We start from the raw sequence: 19,530 nt of genomic DNA, 5'->3' as shown, positions 1-19,530 counted from the left end.
AGAATACCTGTTAGTTTCAGTCATCAGTGGGCTTCCAGGTGTGAATTGAAGCATGACTTAGGGTCTTACACAGTCCATGAGAGAGAGCTGGAGATCAAGAGCAAGGTTAGTGTCTTGGTAGCACCATTTTCTTTTTTGTAGTGTTCAAAGGACAACCTCACGCACTCAGGAACGCCCTTCTGTTAGGTGGTTTTGTGAATGTTCATCTCATCTGGAAAAAAAAATATATGCCTGAACAAAATCCCTCAGTCTCTTAATTTCTTCCTACCTTCTTATTTGAGGGGTAAAATACAGATGGTGGTTTGTCAGGAAGAATCCTGTGGAAGGAAGGAAGGTGGAAAAGGAAGGTTCACTAACTCCAGAAAGACAGGCTAGGTCAGCATTACCCGTAGAAGACAGGCAGTACCAAGTCAGTAGCCTCAAATGCACCTGAATGCTCAAGCTGTCTGTGTTACCATGTGCCAGCCCCTCCTTCCAACAAAAGCAACAGAAATAAATGAAATAACTGCAATTTAGGAGGGCAAGGAGTTCAGGAAGACTCTAATCTCATGAACTTGCTGATGATGGGGGGAAGAGCCTGTTCTTCTTTGCTGAGAAATAGTAGAAGGTTTGTTGTAAGCAAACCGTAAAAGTATCTAGGCGTTCCTGCTACATTTCTGCTGATGTGGCGTATTGCAGTGTTTGATGGACTTTGGGGTGACCCCAAATTTTAGGAGTCTGAAGATCTTTCAGTTGCAGAAGTGGTACTTGTACTTGAAGTGCAAGAACACCTGGAAGCGGGTTCTTTTATGTTTAAAAATAGGAGAATTTTCTATTGCATTTCACATACCTCTTTATTAGGAAGTTAATGCTGTTAAAAAGTTCTGGGAAAGTGGAAGAGAAACCTGCCATTTTCACAGTCCTTTAGCAGTTTCAAATTTGGTCTGTCAGTTCCCATGTCCAAAATGGAAATGTCTTATAAAATTACTGATTCTTGATTATTAGAACAGTATGAAACTGTCCTGCAGATGTTGGGAAGCTGGAACAGACACCAAGAGGGGCAACACTCCTAACTTCAAGTTTAAAAGGAGGTGGGATGAATCCATGCCTCTGTATCCATGTGCTGTCTTCTGACAATGGGTGGGAGTGATTTTTGCGTGCCTTCCGACTGTGTGCTCTGGAAACTCGGAGCTGCTTCAGAGGCATGGTTGTCTTGCTGCAGATGTGTGTCAGCAGCTAGGACAAATCGCTTGAGGGAAGGGGAAAGCCGAGGTCCTTGTGCTTTCCTGGGCTGCGCTTTACTGCCACATGGATCGGGGACCCCGGGGAGGATGCGTGATCTAGTGTGGGGGCTCAGGAGGCTGCAACCGTGCAATCTGCTGTGGTTTCAGCACTGCTGTTCAGGGAGCATGTCGTCTCCCTGCCCAATTTTTATTGGTCATAGTGGATTAAAAATATGTCTTTGTCGTTGTCCTCCATTGATGAAATTTTCAGCCAAGTGTCAAAGGACTTGCCCTAATTTTGACTCAGTTTTGTCCTTGGCGTCACGAGTGATGTTCACTGGCTTGCATGCAGGTTATACTTAACTGAATTGCTTATAGCCCTTTAACGCTACTTAGGCTAATTACTGTTTCATTAATCATTTGCAGTCAGTTTATATACTCATCTTGTTTTCCTGCTTTTAGTGTGTTTGCATAAGAAAATATGTTTCTATGGAATGTTTCTTATGGACTTGTTTATGACAGGATATGGATATAAAAGTGTAGTCATGTCATTTCAGAGTAAAATCCTTGCTTGCCATAGGGCTTTGAGCACAATACTATTCAAAACATCTGAGAAGGTGCTGGTGATAGTCCTGTGAGCTTCTTCCTCTCTTTCAGATTGTTGTGACTCTGAACAAGAGGAACTTAAAAAATTTTATCTTGATGTGAAGCCTCTCACTGTATCCCCTGTTACCCAGTGTAAGTACGGGTGAAGCAGAGAGGTCGCCTTCAGATTTACACCACGTCATTTGGGGTGCCAAGGAATTTCTTATGCTGAGGTGGAAAAGGAGGTTGTTCTGTGGTGAATAAAGCTGCAGCGGATGGTGCCTTTTGTGATCTGAAACACCTTGCAGGAGAATCCTGCCTGGTGATTTTTATCTTGCCTTGTTAGACTACGACATGCTTTCGTGGCACGTCTGTAATATTCCTGCCAAGGGCATTGATTCACTCGTTATCTCAGGGCCTGTTCCCAAATTTGGAGTGTTTCCTTAGTGTGCATCGTGAAACCATTTGGCTGCACCTTCTGAACCGAGAGTGCTAGGAATTGGGCATAAATCAGACTGGCAGCACCAGGCGGATTCTGTTGCGATACCTGCAGAGAAAAGTAGGGCGAGGAAAAGCAGAGTAGAGGGAGAGAATAGATGGAGGGGGCAGCAACGGGGAGGGGGGGCAGCTGCGGATGGCCTCTGTGGTTGCTGTGGGAAGAGTGGCACCAGGACAGCAGGGAATCTTCCCCCAAAATCCATACTCCGGCCGAGTCACTGAGTCACCAGCCCCCTTCTGCGGTCTGGAGGAGTTTCCCTCCGTGCCTGGGGAAATGGGACACTAAGCTTCAGCATATTACACATATTAATTTAATTAATTTTCACAGTTTCAGCTCTCCCGTGGCAGCTGTCAGCCACGTTCTCGTGGTGCCACCTCGCGGGTCCTTTCCTTTTCAGCTCACCCCGGAGCGTGGATCTGGTGTGGAATGGTTACTGTCTGCAGTAACTCGCCCTGGCGTGTGACGGGAGAAGGTGGCCAAAGCAGCGGCCAGGGGTCACGGTGGTCAGCTGGGGCTGTGCTGGGGCTGCTGGGAGAGGCACCGGAGCCTGTGGCCGTGCCCCGAGGAAAAAGCCCCTGGACAGAGTGTAATTCACAGTGGAAGCTAATGAGGCGCGGAACGTGGCGATCTCGGGCAAAACATTTTGGTACCGTATCAATGATGCTCGCGGCAGCCTCCCAGCCTCCTCCCCACCGGTCCCCCTACTCCCAGCTGATTCCTGCACGCTTCTTCCCTTCACAGCTCCCATTGCCTTTGATCCCTAAAGCCCTCCGCTTCCCCTAGCCCCAGTTTCCCTCCCGGGACCCCCTGCTCCCACCTGCCTTCCTCCTCCTCCGGGAGGAATCCGCCTGGGGCAGGCTAGAGCGGCGGCGCTCCGGCCGCTCCGCGGTGCTCTCGATGGTGCCGCGCTCACGTGAGGGGCGCTCGGCGGCGCAGGCGCGGTGGCGCCCGGCGGGGATGTCCCGCAAGCAGGCGGCTAAGGCCCGGCCCGCCGCCGGAGCCAGGAAGGTGCGGCGGCCCCGGCAGCCCTCCGCCGGACCGGCTCCCGACCCCGCACCGGGTGGCGGGGGCCTCGCCCGGCAGCTGCGAGCCCTCGGCCTCAAGCTGCGGGAGGTGCCGGGCGATGGGTGAGCGCCGGCCCCCTGCCCCCGGGAGCCTTCTCCTCCGTCGGCGGGTGGGCAGCCTGTGTCCCCGGGAGCTGAGGGCCTTCCCCTCGCGGCTGAGTGGAGCTAGTGCTCCGCAGGGATGGAGGCTTCCCCGCTGGAGCCCACAGGGATCAGAGGGCTCTGCTTTGTGGGTGTGCAGGGCCTGGTCCCCCGGGGTGCTGAGGGCTCTGCTGGGCCCAGGCCTGGTCCCTGGCGGGGCTAAAGGCCCCCCTGGTCTGCTGAGCAGAGCGTAGGAAGGGCCATAAGTATTGGGTGAAAGAGGTGTTAGATGTGTGCTGAGAAACTGCTTGGTAGATCATTGAGTTGTCCTTTGTCGCATTATGTCTTTTGTCAGTTTAAGACAGTTTGGCCTAGCAGTCTTACCACGCTTGACTTACCCTTTTGGAGCTGGAGACATGTTCACTCAAAACCTTATGTTCTTACCAGCAATTCTAGTAGCAGCAGCCATTTAAAGTACAGGGAATAGGTGCTACTTCACATTCATATCCTTGTTGAACTTAACTGGGCAGAAGGAGCACAAATACTTTCCTTTTATCACTGTATCTTTTTGCTGCTACGCCGGTTGTTGGTTTAATGGTGTATGTTAGCTATGTTTCACACACGCTAACTGGTGGTTTCTCTTTCGGTAGCAATTGTTTGTTTCGGGCCCTTGGTGATCAGCTTGAGGGGCACTCGCGGAACCACCTCAGACATCGCCAGGAAACGGTGGATTACATGATAAAGCAGCGGGAGGATTTTGAGCCTTTTGTGGAGGATGATGTACCCTTTGAGAAACATGGTATGGTCTCCATGGGATACTAGTGGAAGGGTTACTGCTTAATGTGATTGCATCTCGTTAAGCGCATCTTCTTACTAAACAGTTCCTTATTCCAGGACTATGTTAGGGCTTGTCTTTAGTTTAGAAACTGTGAGTGTACCTTTCTGTCTGTTCCATAGAATGATGAGCTATTAAACTTGTATTAAATCGGTGTTGGAAATATTTTAAAATTAAGAAAAAATTGGAGAAGAGAGGCAAAAAAAAGCCAAGACGTTAAAATTTGATGTTTTCAAAAGGAACTTGCAAAAATTGCCTAGTTCTTCTTGAATGCTGGTGAGTGTCAAGTGGCTGATTTCTTTGGGTTTCTTCTTCTCCTTGACACTTGATATTTCATGGTGGTAACACAGGGGAAGATCCAAAGCAGACAAAAATACAGCCTTTGTTCTGAAAGCTTCGAGGATGTGCCAAGTACCATGCAGGTGATGCATGAAAGTGGTTTGGGCCTTTAGTATGTGGCACTCCTTCCTTCTGAGCTAACACAGAGCTGATGGCCTTGCATAATCTAAGGGTGTACTGCATTTTTTAGAGGTTTCTGTGGTCATTTAAGACTCATTAACTTCTGTCGCTACCAAATTTTTGCTTCAGCAGTCGCTGTTTCACAGTTGGGATTTTCTTTCCGGAATTTCTTGGGCTTGTGATGAATTTTTGTTACTCACTATCCCTCCAGTGCTTCTGGAACTGCCAGAAACTAGGTTTCCAACTCTTCTGGATGTTTTTTCCTTTAGTTACCAATTTGGCCAAGCCCGGTACCTTTGCTGGCAACGATGCTATTGTGGCCTTTGCAAGGAACAATCAAATGAATGTGGTTATTCATCAGCTTAATGCTCCGCTGTGGCAGGTGAGAAACGAAACTTCTATATTGTGACCTAATTTTCAGCTGATGAATACAAATTGTGTTGAAACTTCCTGATCATTACAAAAGAGCGATCAGTAGCCGTATGGTGTAGAGTTGTGCTTGCTTTTTCACCCTTGGGCAAAAACACTCCAGATTTCAGCTAGGAGGAGAGGGAATGAAAGAAAACAATGAATGTGTGAAAGTATGTGGACGTGGAGCAGCATGTTTTAGTTTGGTTTTAAGCTTTGTTGTTGTGTTTCTGTTTCCCTGTCTTCTGAAGATTGGACTTCACATGAGGTTACTTTTCTGATAGGAATTTGAGCCAGGCTTAAGGAAACCTGTACCGTAAGATTCAGAAATATGGAAGTACAGGGTATGGCAGCTGTGTTGGAATGAAGCTCTGTCAATTCTGCATGGGATTTGGAATGAGAAGGTTTCTGACAGTTGGAGAAATGAGGTTCAGGACTGGGTGGAAGAGGCAAGAAGTTTTAAAACTTTGAGGTGGTGTTTAATCAGCTTCTGGAAAGGACTGTGTGGTATGGTTTCCTCTGACAGCAGGGCACTGGAACAAGCAACCCATCAGGTCCCTCCTGCTTGCTTTTTTTTGTTGTTTTTCTATGGCAAGTCCACCGTGGAATGGGTCCACGCTCAATCTCTGCCTGTCCATTGAGCAAGTGAGAACCTGTATTTAAGTCAGGATTGTTTCTGGCCACAATTTACAAGCAGAACCAATGAAGTATATAGATTAAACAAGGCAATAAAGATAAAAGACCAGGTGAACACTGTCAATGGTGTCTCAAATACATTTGAAACCGTGTCAGGTGGATTCTTGAACCCAGACGAGTTTAAGCTCATATTTGCATGGCAGCCATGGGCAGTAAGACAGCTAACTAAAATCCTCAACTGCTTGTCCCGCTAGAGTGAGCAGAGGTAGCGACCTTGCGGGAGAGTTCATGGGGGTGCGGTTCATGTTTTTGTTACTGTTTTGAACCGGGTGCTCACCTCTGTGTACTTAACTCCTATCGATATTTTGTATATCCTCTTAAAAAGCTTAAACTCTTTTTCCCCATTCATTGACCTTTCCAGGGTTGTAAAGACAGAGTTTGTGATGAGGTTCTGTTTTGCCTGAGTGTAGTCTTATTAGTAAAGGGTTGTCTTAGGCTCTTGAGACTGGTGTAAGGTAATAGTTGTAATGTAAGGAGTCTCCTGCGCGCACAGAGGATACATCAGGACATTGAAGTATGTAAGGCGTCACAAACATGATGACAATGTTAGCAAGTTGGTAGGCTTGACTAACCCAGGACACCTTTTTTTCTTGATTTTCTATATGTCGACCTACTTTCCCACCCCCCCACCTCCCCCTTTCTTCTTTGGAGCCCAACAAAACTTTAGAAAGATGAGATTCCAAAGAGAGCATTTCCAGAGAGGCAGGTGAGCAAGATGCTTAAAGCAGATAGAGTGAATATCTCCCTCCTCTAAAGCAGATGGTGAGTTATCCTTTAATTTCGAGAGAACCATTTGGATCCAGTACAGCTAAGCTGGAACGATGTGAGCAGAAGTGTTCAGGACCTCCAGCTTGTATCTCAATCTCTGGCCTAATCAAAAGCTCTTCAGAGGTGGGCATCTCTGCGTGGACATTTTAGGGCTTTAAACGCCCTTTACCTTTTTTGATAGTGACTGTAAATGTAGAGTTTCAAGTTAGCTCAGATGCACAGGCTATTTTATTGGCTTTTTGGATAACTGCTTACCTTTTTTCAGTGCTTTTGCCTTTTTTTTTTTTTTTTTTTGTTTATCTGCAGCTATCTTTTGTTTACAGTTCCAGTGTATTGTGGAAAGAGCACGCAAAAAGAGGCTTCACTACTGAGAGCTAAATTGGGTAATTTTCAGAATGATCTTTAAAGAGCTTTGGGATTTGTTAGATACCCATTGAGGCTCTGGCAGAGGAGAGGTGTTGAAAACAAATCTTCCTGAGTTCCAACATGTCAAATAATAGGATAAAAGGCAGAAGTTAAGTATAACCAAGTGTTGAGTTGGAACTTAAAGGTGAGCAAGTGTGAAATAGATGAATGGAGAATCTCTATCGTGAAATCTGAAGTCATTAGAGCAACGCAGAGTGAAGACGTGGTTGAAAGGTGACTTGGTGTATATTCCCTAAGTTAGGATAAGCTGATTGAAAGATGTAAAAGGATTGAGAAATTGTGGAGCCCTAAAGCAAGCATTTGTTGTCATTTGCTTACTGACATCTTCTCCAGAAAGGTTGTCAGATCTTTGAACTCTGGCTTGACAGGTAAGCAAAGGAGATCTGCAAATGCAGGTAATTTTCTGCATTCCTTGTAAGAGTTGGAATGCTGTGTAGCTTTTAGCTAATAACTTGAGACACTGGTGGTTGGGGTAGAATGATTCTTGCATCAGTACAGATAATACTCAGAGCAGGAATTTTCTACGGAAACCGCTGTACTTGGTGCTGACAAAGCAAAGGAATGTTTGGTGGTTAATAGTGTTCCTGAATCGAGTTAGTACGTTTTCATGGTTTGGCTTTATTTCTGTTAGTCTTTCTTTAAAAAACAAAACATAACCACTTTGAATGCTAACTGTTAAAACAGCATCTCGTCCCAGCTGCTGAACACCACTTAGTCTGGGTGATGTGTTTCCACTGTGGTCATAATTTGGACTTTTTTTTTTTTTTTTTTTTTCCTTCATGTTTGAGGGGAAGAAGGCATTGTACACTCAGTGGGAGTTGTCACTGCGACTGGGCCTGGGAAAGGCGATTAAGAAAGCTCACAGCTCCTGTGGAAATTTTAGAAAATAGTTAAGAGCTGTCCACTGAAATATTTTCATACCATGTTTTGTTTGTTATGATGTAACTGACCCAATGTTGTGTATCTGGTTTTCAAATATGATCCTTGAGACAGAAGCTCTGTTGTTACTGTAGGCACATCTGGATTATTAGGTCAACTCTTAAAGCTGCTTCAGTAGCCACGTACTTTGCTTCCAATCACAGTGTTTATCATTGCTTAAAAAAAATAATACTTTGAAAAATACGATGCTGAAGTTGATTCCAAATGCTCATTTGCAATTTGTTTCTTTTATTTAGATTCGGGGCACAGATAAAAATAACGTGAGGGAGCTGCATATTGCATATCGTTATGGAGAGCACTATGACAGTGTGAGGAGAATCAATGACGATTCTGAAGCTCCAGCATATCTTCAGATGGAGGTTGGTTATGGCAGAACAACCTGAGTCAGCTGTGGGTAATAAATAAAAGAGATAAAAATTACCAGTTCATTTCCTTTCTCATTTGCATCGAGACTGAGAGTTTGGTCTCTGTGTCACGCTGGGCATAGGAAAGCCCCTGAGGTCGTTGTAAGTAGTGCTGCCTGCTGTCCTGAGACAGGCTGTGAAGTGTTTAAATTACTGGGCTGGAAATCAATCCCAAATCTGCTGCTGTGATATGAGCTGTAGAAGTCTTGAAGCAACTTCATCTAAGTTACATACTTATGCACCTTGAATGCAGAAACAAAGGGAAGGGAGGACAGAGCTGGAAAGGCAACGGCTGGATACAATTGTCCTCTTCATATCTCACTTTTTCAAGTTAAGGAGTAAGCTGTGCTGTCCTTGAGATTCTCTGCACACAACTGTGTAATGTGTGGTATTGTAATAAGGTAAATACTGCATTTAAAAAGCCAGTGATTATTTACAGGTATGCACAATTTTGTAGTATGTGAGAGCTTGCTCAGTAGCGTATGAGTCGTGGGAAATGGTGTCAGTGATGAAGTTACACAATTTCCAAGATGCTTTGGCAGAGGATATTTCTGAGACAAGTGTGCCATAATAATTAAATTCATTATGATGTCAGATGTTTTTTTACTGCATATCATGAAATCGCTGCATGCTTGTGTGATCTGCTGATCTTTGCTTTTCTTGCAGATGCTTTGCAAAAATGATTCAAACAAGGAGGAGGAACTGAAGCCGCAGAAGGGTGACTCTGAAGATGAGATTGAAATTGAAATGGATGATGCTGTACAAAAAGTGTGTAATGCAACTGGATGTTCAGTAAGTATTGAGTAGCCTTTTTGTGCTTAATGTTCAAACCTTCTTGATACATGAAAGTTGCCTTGGGAAGAATCATAAAAAAATACTCATCTTGAATAATTTCAGCACTGCAGCCATAAATCCGGATGCATTTCATCCTAGACTCAACCCTTAAATGCAGGTGAAAGGTGCTCTGTATGGATACCTAATAATTTTGGCAGGTTTGTCTTGCAACATCTCAGAAAAATCACTTTGAAACAAATTCTGTAAGATTTGAAATCCTTTGAGGATGTCTGTACTTGAACATCCCAAATGACTAGCTAACTTGGCGGTTGTCACTGGGTAGCCTGTGTGGTTCCTGCAGACTGAAACAGTTCCCAGTGAAACAGTTACACTGAAACAGCACGTTCCTTTTTCCTGGTATCTTCAGGATTTAAAGTCTTTTTTTTTCCCCCTCACCTTTTTCAGAAATGGAATGCAGGCTAATTGAAAGCAGACAGCAGCCCCCTCTCAGTGGTGCAGATGGTTGTTAAATCAGTGTATGTCAGTGATTTGAGCTCTCTTCAGTGTTATCTTTCTCATCTTGTGGACAGGACACTGATTTAGTAAGCCAGATTCTGGAAGTGGAAGACTACAATATAGAATCTGCAATATTTGCCATCTTTCAAGTGAACGAAGTGGAAAGAATCAGTAAGTACACAGAGTTTGTCATGTGATGCTTCAGAAGAGCGCTGTCTGATGTTAGTGTTCACTGTAAACAGCAGTTCAACACGGACAGTAGGAGTTGGAGCTTGCTGTTGGCTGTGCTCCCACCTCAGCCTTTCTGTGCTCAGGCAGGTTGTTAGTGAGAGCACATTCAATCCAGCTTCCAAAAAAACCACTGTTGCAGAAATTATGGCAGAAGAAATTGGCTGACAGTGAGACTGCTTCTGCATAGAGTGTGTCTGAGAAAGAATTCTGTTATTGGTAGGTACTGAAGAGCAGCATGATCCCCCGAGCAAAGATCAGAAATCGTGTAGCAGAACTCTGTGGGAAGAAAATGGAAGTGGTTCAAGAATCTTGGGAAATCGGAGCTTGCAGCAAGGTGAAATAGAAAACAACAAAGGACAGGCTAGATCCGATGAAGAGAATCGAGCTAGCAGAAACCCAAAGGTATGTGAAGTGTGGTTTGGCAGTGATTTGCACGCCCTTTCATGATCAGGGGAATGCTTAGGATTGTTTAATCAGCAACTGCCCTTTCCTTTGAATTAAAAAGAGCTTCTTCCTACTGGATTTTGTTGCTGCTACAGCTGTGATTTCTCAAACACTTAATAGTGACATGTGGCAGTCTTCCCAAAATGACGCAAAAGTCCTGATAAGTAGTTTGGAATAAACATTCTCTGGCCACTGCTTTGATATCTGCTTGTCTCCTTTACAGTGTATTATTTTTCCTCAACTGCACAGAAAAAAAAAAGTGTGCTTTCATCTCTGTTTTCATCCTTCCCTTTCAGGTATCAAAAAAACAAAAGAAAGAACAGCAGCGTGTGGAGAAGAAGCGGCAGGAAGAAAGGCACCGACAAAAGGTCTTGGCCAACAAGAGTAACTGTGCAGATAGCAGCAGGAGAGACACAGACTCAAACAACCACGTCACCTTGGTGAAGGCCATGGCAGCCCTAAACATATGAGCGAATGTGTTCTGAGTGCCTTGGTGAGAAAAGCAAATAAAACTGATTAAGACAAAATTTCCCTTAAGCAAATCTCCAAGCACCTATTATGTTAAAATCTGTTTCTGCAGAGATCTCCAAGCACCTGTGACCTTCCTGTTTCTTCAGTTGTGGGGCCAACAGTTACTTGGTAATTCTGTATTGGCTTCTGTGTGAGAAGAGTTGTTTGAAAATAACAAAATGTAGAGACATGTTTTTATAATTTTGGAGTTAGATAAAGGCGAGAACCTTTTCTTCACACAGTAGTGTCAGATTTGCTTTGACATCTCTTGATATGCTTAGATTATTTTTTTTTAATAGCAAGTTTTTACTTGGTATTGCTTGGAGGAGCTTTATTTTACTTTGCTGTCAGGGAAAGCTTAACAATTGTCAACTCAGGAACATGGTGGGTGGGTTTTGGTGGGTTTTTTTTTTCTATTTAAATAATGTAAGTGAACAGAATCCCTTCCAGAGCTAGGTGTATCAGCCAATACCATATCAAACATGACATTTCTCTTTTCTTTCCCATGGAAGAATGCAGTGATAGGTTTTTAGTCTAACTAGAGGATGCAGTGATAAGTTTTTAATCTAACTAGAACTGCTCGTGTTGCACTAGGCTGTTCCAGAAGTGATTAGTACGTGAAGGGAGAATGGGATTGCTGCATCCATGTTTGCTTCTAGCTTAAGTTTGGGATCAGCTCGTTTGCTAGCTGATGAGACCTGTAGGGGAGAAAAAAGAATAATAATGCCAATGAACTCATGAGACCATAGAGCCAATTAATCCAATCTGATGAAGTCTAATGACGTCGTAAAATGCGACCTGAGCAGGCATGAGATTTCTGTTAAATGTTGTTACTTGGACATTTGGAATCTCATCTCCTTTGCCATACTCTGGAGGTTTTGGGCTACTTCAGAGCTTTAGTCCAAGCCAGGAACTTGACAGCCATCAGTCTCCAAATGAAATCAGTATAGCCAAAGGATCCAGAGCCCTGGGAACAAGCTTCCAAGTAGCAGTGATCATTGGGAGCCCTGCCTGTTTCACTCTTCATAAATCAAAGTTTTTCCAGGGTAGGACTTTTTTCATCTTAAATTCCTCTTTGGTAAGGTCACCAAGTACTGTAGAAGGTACAGCTTGAATCCGGTGATGCTTTCCACTATAGGACTACGCATTTCGACTGAAGCATAAGGGCTGTGGGACTTGGCCCTTGATATATGGCTTGCAGTATTTCAGCTTCACTCAGGTTTTTGGATTTGTATCAAGCACATGTGCACTTACACAGAAATAGATAACAGGAGACATCTCATCAGCCAGGGCAGAGATGAAATAGATTTCTCAAAAGTAAGGAATGTTGCTTTTGAAAAATCTATTCATTCTGTGAAGTTTCCAAATCAGCACAGAAATATAAATGCCTTTTTTTTTTTTTTTTTTTTTTTTTTTTTTTTTTTTTTTTTTTGTGAACTGCCAAGATCTGAGCTAGTACTAGTTACGCTCTGCTACTGTTTATCAAGAGTATTTGAAGAATAAAAAGAAAGGAGCTCCACTTTGGGTACTGGTGGTGTGCAGGTACAACAGGGTTTAATGCTGCTGAAGAAGTTCCTTTGGTTCCTGTAATGAGCTTGGTGGAAATAAAAAGTAATACACAGCAGCTTTTAGGCTTTGTGGTGGGACATAGTACCTGGCAAGTGAAGCAGTGGATTATGTGCTGCTTTAGGTGCTGGTGGTAAACGTGACTAAATGCTGCAGAGGGAAGTCTGAGTAGTATTTCATCGTAGGTAGGAAGAGCATGGATCAGCCTTGAATTCACAGTACCATTGTTGAAGTGGAAAATGACTTTGGTAAAACCCATTTTGTGCCAAGCTTAGATAGCCTGTTGTTAGTGATGTAGCTTCCAGGAATCCTTTTTCCTCCAGACAGTCAGTTTTAGGGGAGTGGAAAGAATGCCAAGTCAGAGCTTAACAGAGAGAAAGTAGAAGTCACTTTGCCAGTGTGCCGAGTTGAAAACAGTGGGCACAGCAAGGCAGTTCAGGTTAAAGTGTCACCTCTGTCTTGCCCAGCTGTATCTTGATTTGAAAGGTGGGTGCGTTCCGCAGGTTTGCAAAGATAATAAGAATTTGCAGTTGTGTGCTACAAATAAGATGTTTGATCTCAATGAAGTGTTGTTGTGTTTTTTTTTGTCTTCCTGAGCCAGAGCTGATAAAAGGATTGTTGGTGCTTGGAGCATGAGGAGATGTGAGGGGAGCTGCCCTGTAGCTGAGCCTTCTGTGGGTATGAAGGGCCCAGGCAGACCTAAGCTCACCCGTGCGGGCTGAACAGGCAGGCCTGCAGCAGCAGCACCACTTACGGAGCAGAGGAAGAGGCTGGCCTTCAGCTCATGGCCTCTTGATACCTGTGGCTGAAAATGCTTTTGTTTCCAAGTATAATATGATTAAAATAAACTCTTAGTGTGCTGGGCTCCTATGCCTTGTTACACCAATCAAATTCTCTTTATTTTTGCCAGGATAGCTTTGTACCTGCACGAGCATTTTTTTATCCAAAGATATTAAAACTTTGGGTTTGGCTGTTTTCGATTTTTCCTTTAGCTGTAGAAATTTCGACGTGCCCTTTTGAAATTGTTTTTTCTGTGGAATCCTTACGCAGTGTTCCTCTGGGAACTTGCTTTTATGCAGAGAATCTGCTTTGGAAACAGGTCGTGGATTTTCCTTGCAGGAGAAACGAAGGCAAGAAGCAAGAGAGAAACATGATTCATAGCTTGTGTTTACTCTTTGGTGGAGCTAACTGTGCTTCATAATATGCGGTCATGGGACAATAAGCACTGCCCGTTCCCTCGGTATTTGGGGAGGATTGCTGTTTGTTACTAGCTGCTAGCTTACATCTTCAAAGGTCACAAGTGGGCAGAGGGCCAGGAGCGTGCTTTGACTGCTGCGGCACTGGCAGGGTCACTGCCAGCCTCTCAAAGGTGAATACGGAGCAGGACGATGTAGAAAGCTGCTTTCTCTGAATCCCATCTACCATCGTCTTCCCTAGACTTTTTCTAGATCCTGCCCCTGTAGGTACAGAGTTCACTTGAACTGGAAGTGTTAAGCATTTAGCCAGCTTCTGTCTGATGTCTGTAAGTGTGTCTTGGCCTTGCTGTGGATGGGAGAGCTCTTCTGCTTGTGCTACTCCTTGTTTCTTCTTGGGAGAGTTGCTTTTTGGTTTATTTAGCAGCTTGGCCTCATCTGCAGTGTCTGAACAGCCACAGAAGCCACGTCATCCATGGCACCTGCATCTGCAGTGCTCTCAGAAGGCGCCTTCCTTTTCTGTTGGCATCTGTTGAAACTACACAAGAGTTTTCTTCTCCTTTCCCCCTCCGGACACTCGTTTCTGTTACCAAACCTCCTCTGCTTTTTGCATGCCAAGCGCAATAAATATTGCAAAGGTCTGCCAGCCGAACTATGCAAATGGAGTCGTGCATATGGGGTGTGCTGAGGGCTGAAGGCAAAAATTTCCAATTATTTGAAGGAGTCTGCACAACCTGAACCCTTCCTGGGGATGCGATCCAGCTGCTGGGGTGTATGTTCACCTGCCAGCTTTCACAGGCTTTGGAAGCTGCAGGAAGGGGGGGAAATGGTGGCTGATGTGACCCGTGCTCCAGCCTCCTACAAAACGGAGATGGTTTGTGCTGTGTTGAGCTGTGTGATGGTTCCTTGGTGCTGCCTGGAGCAGAGCTCTCCCCTCCCGCATCCCAAAGCCCTTGAGTGAATGGCACCAGAAAATGAGTAAAAGTAGAAATGAGCGTTTTGGAGTTGTGAAGACACAGTGTTTGCCGTAGGGAGTGTGAGGAAGGGGCCAGGACGATGCTCGTGATGCTTAATGGAGTCAGGCAGGAGCCCTTTGTGCTGAAGTGAAACTCTTCAAAAACACCCCTAAAGCACCTTTATTTTAGGACCCTCCCCGCTCTGAAGCTGCAAAGCACATCTCCGGAGGTGGCATTAAAACCGGAGGGGTGAGGGGCAGCTGGCGCTGGCTCATTAGGGCTAATTGCAGATGGTGTGCAGCTGTGGTGGGGGACAGGGGCCGCAGCCTGAGACCAGCGCTGCGCCTCTGGCCCTACAAAGACTTGCTGGAGATAGGGAACAAGAAAAAGCCACCCCAAACCTCTGAGACCACCACCACCACACTCCCCCACAGCTTTCGTGAGTATTAATTACTTAAATAGTCGTTAGGAGTGGGCTGGGGCTGTGTTGTGGCCAAGCTCCCTGAGGGGAGCTGGGTTTGGAGTCAGGCTGCAGCAGCTGCTCAGTTTGTTGATAATTTTCTTTTTCTCTCTGAAGCTCTTAAGATTTAGCAGTTGGCTGCTCGGATGTCACTGTTGGTAAACGTATTTTAAGAAAAAAATGCAAAACTGCATGTATGCATAAATATTTACTTCAGAAAATCAGCCGTGAAGCTCCATGCTGTTTCCCACCCCTTCCACCAGCGATTCCTGGAACACAAATCCTTCAGGCTGCCTTTGAACATTTGGTTTTGTTTGCAGAGATTCCTTTGGGTTTATGATTCATTTCACTGTGGGGGTTCGGCTTTTCCCTGTGCACCAGCTCCGGTGAAAGGTGTCGGAGCCTGACCGCATGGGGGGTGGCCCCCCAGTTTCTGGGGTGTGGAGCCTGGGGGGCTGGCAGGAGGGCACGGGGGCCTCGCGCAGAAGGTTGGGGTGATTCTTGTCAAAGTCGCAGCCTGTCGCGCTCCCAGCTCCGTCTTTTGCACAGAGTCCTGGATCCTGGAAGGAAATCCAGGGGGATGGTGTCAGGCAAGGGGTACGAGGGGCAGGGGCTGTCTGTCAGGCGTAAGCAGCCCCCACGTTGAAGTGGGGGGTCTCGGGTAGGCCCCCCTTTCCCCTGGGGCATGGAGCCACCTGGCTGTGAACCACGCGTAGCCCTGGAAGGACCATTTAATTGACTTTATCTGACCATGTATGTGTAGATCTTTGCTTTGATCACGGGGAAGTGCTTTGTCTCTATCCGCTCGCCATGAAACAGCAGCGTTTGTTCTGGGAAGACCAGGATGGCAGGGCCAGGTCCCTGTCCAAAGTGGGACGGTCACCTCAGTACCTGCCCGCTCCACAACAGCAAGCCCCCTCCTCTGGGAGGTCTGCAAGCTCTAAACTTCACCGTTGTCCTAGCAAATAAAATGTTTGCCCTATACCTGGCACTTTTCCCCTCATTTCTACCCCTTCCCAGCAAGCAGTTTTCAACCCAGGATGGTCTAGAGGACATCTCTGATCGAGTGAGCCCCCGAGAGCGTGGGTGGTCGTGCCTGCCTGCGCGCTGTGACCCACTGTCTCTTACCGCAGGTGATCCGGCTTCCCTGGCTGAAGCAGGTGTACGTGATCTCTGGGGCTGCGGCGAGGGCAGGGCAGTGGCAGGTAGCAGCAGTCGTGGGCATGGCAGCACCTGGGAGCCCAAGGTTGTGTCAGGGCAGGACGGGCAGCAGTGGGGATGATGCTGTGGTGGGGACCAGCCCCCGGGAGAAACACCTTGGGTTTGTGTCCAGGTTAGGTCAAGCCTTGTTCTCCTCAGCACTGCCTGCGCTGTAGGAGCAAGGGAGGGTGACACGTGCCTTTCTGGCGTCGTCAGCGCAGCTCTCATTGCTTTGCTCTTCTGCAGCGGCTTTGCAGAGCACTGGTGGGTGCTGCAGTGAGCCGGGGTGGCGGTGGGACCCCGGTGCGTCCCTGCCTAGCACTGCAAAGGCAGAAGAAGCACCGATGCACGCCGTTCCCATCAGCTATGCTACTAAGCAACTTTTAAAGAGGTTTTAAGGACGAGCAATGGGTTTTGTGTTGCTATCTTGGCTCCCAGGAGAGGGGCAAGCATTCCCCTTGCTGTATGCAGGGAAAGGGAGGCGAGGAGGGCTGGGGGCACCCACTCTGCCTTCACCAGGTCCCAGCTCACCAGTCAGTCGCATCCAGCAGCTGTTTGGATCCTCCCAAGCCGCAGCAGCAGCCGTAACCGATGTAGGACAGCACCAATTTCCCTGTCTTGTGCCTGAGCATTGAACCAAACTGAATCCAGCAGGGGCCAGCCCTGCGACTGGATATGAGGTGTGGGTTAGGAGCACCGAGAAAAACAATCTCTCATCCCATCCCTCCACAGCAAAAATGAACATTTTCACCCCAATTTTATGGATAGGAACTGTGAGCACCAGGCATTCTGCATCACCTTGTCTGGCGAGGTGGGAGCTGGTGGGGGGGTACTCAGCAGAGGAGCAGCAAGAAGAGCTTTGTGTCTGGCAGTGGCAGCTCCGGTGTTTGGGTGAGCCCAGGGTGCCGCTGGTCACCCCCTTTATGGCCACCATCTCCCTGCTCGGCGAGGCCCCTCCTGTAGAGAACCCAAAGTGGGCAAATACAGGCCATCCTCACTGTGTGTGTGAGCCTCTTGGTGCTGCTGGAGGTCCTGGCTGGGGGATGCTCTGTTCTTGGGGAGCCCTTTGCAGGGGAGGATTTGGTGAAGCGGGGTCGAGTCTGTGCACTGGGTATGTTAGCATCCCAGTGCTTCCCTGAGTAAAACAGGAGAACTACTTTGTTCCTGGGTGACTATTAGTTTGTTGGGGTCTTGGTTAGAAAATGCCGTTCTGTATCTTACCATCACCATCGTGACTTACCTGGGCAGGGAGAAAAGACAGCCAGTGCACAGCAGCCTCCGCGTCTTGACTTAGCAAGGCGGGTGAGATGCAGCATCATGAGCAGAGGAAGGTCCCGGTGTCCTCCCGAATGGGTGGTGGCTGAAGACAGGGCTGAGCAAAGGCCCCGTACGCCGGTTTTCTGGTTAGCAGGAGCTTGTCAGTGCCTACATGCCCCTTGCGTGTGGGGTGCCCCATCGCTCTCCCCACGTGTGCTGGACACTGCAGTCTTGCTCTCAAAGAGAGAGCAGGTGATGCTCACGGACCATTGTCTGAGGTGTCTGCTTCACCTTTATGTAGAAACAAAATAAGGCAAGCAGCAGGGTAAGCAAAAAAAAATAATAATGCAAGTGGTGTATGATGGAAGGGTGAAAAAAGATTGATGGTTGTGTCGTTTGCTCAGAGAGAATCTCTAATTAAATAGGTGGTGCCGAACAATCATTTCAGCAGTTTTCTTCTGGCAGATATTGCAGATGTGTAGTGCTTTGCAGGGAACCCTGGCACGGGCAGGCACAAAGTCAGGGCGAGGAAATCCCCCCGTCACCGATAGGGAAACTGAGGCAGATAACAAGGATGTGACTTGCGAGGAAATCTGAGAGATGGTGAGAAAAGGGAACTCGAGGCAGGGCTTCAGCAAAACCTCTTCCCCCCTCTGGTATGTGCCATTTGCCTCATCAGCCCTCCAGGCTGATGTAAGACCCCTGGGATGGAGGCAAGTCCATTAGATGGAGCAGGACTTGTCGTAATTCAAGATTTTCTGAGTCCGCAGCCAGTTTTTATCCCTGGGGAATAACGTATATTTTTGTGCATCAAATTGGCTGAGCTCCCAGGTTAAAAACTCTCGCCCCAACTCCTCTACCCGCGACAGGTTTGCAGTAGCCCTTCTCCAAATACGAAATAAACGCCCTCCCCAAGCCAAACGCCTCCTGGGAGGACGTGGACTTTGGGTTTTATTTGCAGCGTGTAAAATGCAACTTTTGCAGCCCAATTTACCGCAGTGTACCGAGTGGGTGCAGTAGCTGAGCCGACACATCGGCACTTGGAGCTCCACATGAATGGGTTTGTACAGCCAGATGTCCAAGCAGAAAAATACATAGATTGTTAAAATTCACCCAGACTTTAGAGGGAGAGGGTGTTTCAGCTCACCCTGGCCTGCAATCTGCGTGATCACCCCCTTCCCATCTCGGCAAGGGTTTGAGCCTTGATTTATGCCTTCAAGCAGCAGCCGTTGGGTGAAGGGCTGCACCTTCTTCCTTGTCCCCCCCAGGACTACACGCTGCTGCACGCGGAGAGTGGCAGAGCTTGATGCCAGAGTTACAGCCCAGGGCGGGGAGCATTGCTGATTTAAAGGGTATTTACCAGTGCCGTTGATTTCAGCTTTGGGGTAAGCCAGGGTGGGAATTACAGCTGCTGATGCCCAGGGCATCATTCCCCCCACCCAGGGAAACAGCATTTTGTTGCTGTTTCTGTGGCTGTATTTCATTGCTGAGCCCCACGGGGGTGTGCAGTGCTGACTCCCAGGGGGTCAGTGCAGCTGGATTGTTCTGCAGCGCAGAAAACCTGTACCCTGGGGAAGCTACAGCGTGAGGGGGGAAGCAGCCACCGCCTGAACTGCCTTTTCCTAGGGGATGCATTTGGGGTTGCTGCAAAATTGGGCCAAAACATTCTTTTCTGGTGAGAAATATGTTTTGCTCCGCACTGGGCGTGAGGCAAACTCCCGGCCACCCTGTTGCAGCAAAGGTTGTCAGTGCCCAGCCCTCCCGTGGCATCACGCCTGCCCGCCGCCCTTTCCGCCAGCTTTGATTTGTCTGTTCTCGGAGCAACTGGAAATTTTCAAACCCCCAAAGCTCGGGGTTAAGCCAGGGGAGCAGCCGCATGTCGGTGGGAGATGCATCACCTCTTGGGTGTCATTTTTTTTTCTGGGTATTTCAGGGGGAGACCTAGCTGAGAGGTTAGCTTCTCCCCGCTGCCTGCAAGGGTGGTCGCTGGGCTCAGCCGAGGCATGTCACACTGAGGACCGATGTTTTGCGCTCTCTGCTTTTATTTTGGAGCAACA

At 47.1% G+C, this 19,530-nt stretch overlaps 1 protein-coding gene across 3 annotated transcripts; it reads left to right on the top strand.

Annotated features, from left to right (window-relative positions):
- The first annotated feature begins 18 nt into the window (after nucleotides 1-18).
- Nucleotides 19-12,358, top strand: OTUD3 (OTU deubiquitinase 3). 3 transcript variants are annotated; one of them, XM_040587051.1, is made up of 9 exons: nucleotides 3,216-3,413; nucleotides 4,082-4,230; nucleotides 4,995-5,107; nucleotides 8,199-8,321; nucleotides 9,033-9,158; nucleotides 9,731-9,827; nucleotides 10,108-10,289; nucleotides 10,628-10,824; nucleotides 10,912-12,358. In XM_040587051.1, exons 1-8 carry the CDS (start codon nucleotides 3,244-3,246, stop codon nucleotides 10,799-10,801), a joined length of 1,134 nt encoding a protein of 377 aa, XP_040442985.1. In that variant the 5' UTR covers nucleotides 3,216-3,243; the 3' UTR covers nucleotides 10,802-10,824; nucleotides 10,912-12,358. The 3 variants fall into 3 exon arrangements, with proteins under 3 accessions (XP_040442986.1, XP_040442985.1, XP_040442984.1); XM_040587052.1 differs by lacking the exons at nucleotides 3,216-3,413; nucleotides 10,912-12,358 and adding an exon at nucleotides 19-105 and having other exon boundaries at nucleotides 10,628-10,868; XM_040587050.1 differs by lacking the exon at nucleotides 10,912-12,358 and having other exon boundaries at nucleotides 10,628-10,868.
- The last annotated feature ends 7,172 nt before the right edge of the window (nucleotides 12,359-19,530 follow it).

The sequence above is a fragment of the Falco naumanni genome, chromosome 3 (genome assembly GCF_017639655.2).
Source record: "Falco naumanni isolate bFalNau1 chromosome 3, bFalNau1.pat, whole genome shotgun sequence".
Taxonomy (NCBI): domain Eukaryota; kingdom Metazoa; phylum Chordata; class Aves; order Falconiformes; family Falconidae; genus Falco; species Falco naumanni.
This window is presented reverse-complemented; position numbering and strand designations above follow the sequence as displayed.

Coding starts and splice junctions, on each gene's coding strand:
- OTUD3 (XM_040587051.1), top strand. CDS start 3,244: ATGTCCCGCAAGCAGGCGGCTAAGGCCCGGCCCGCCGCCGGAGCCAGG. Junction 4,231..4,994: donor TGTACCCTTTGAGAAACATG/GTATGGTCTCCA, acceptor TTTTTCCTTTAG/TTACCAATTTGGCCAAGCCC. Junction 9,159..9,730: donor GTAATGCAACTGGATGTTCA/GTAAGTATTGAG, acceptor TCTTGTGGACAG/GACACTGATTTAGTAAGCCA.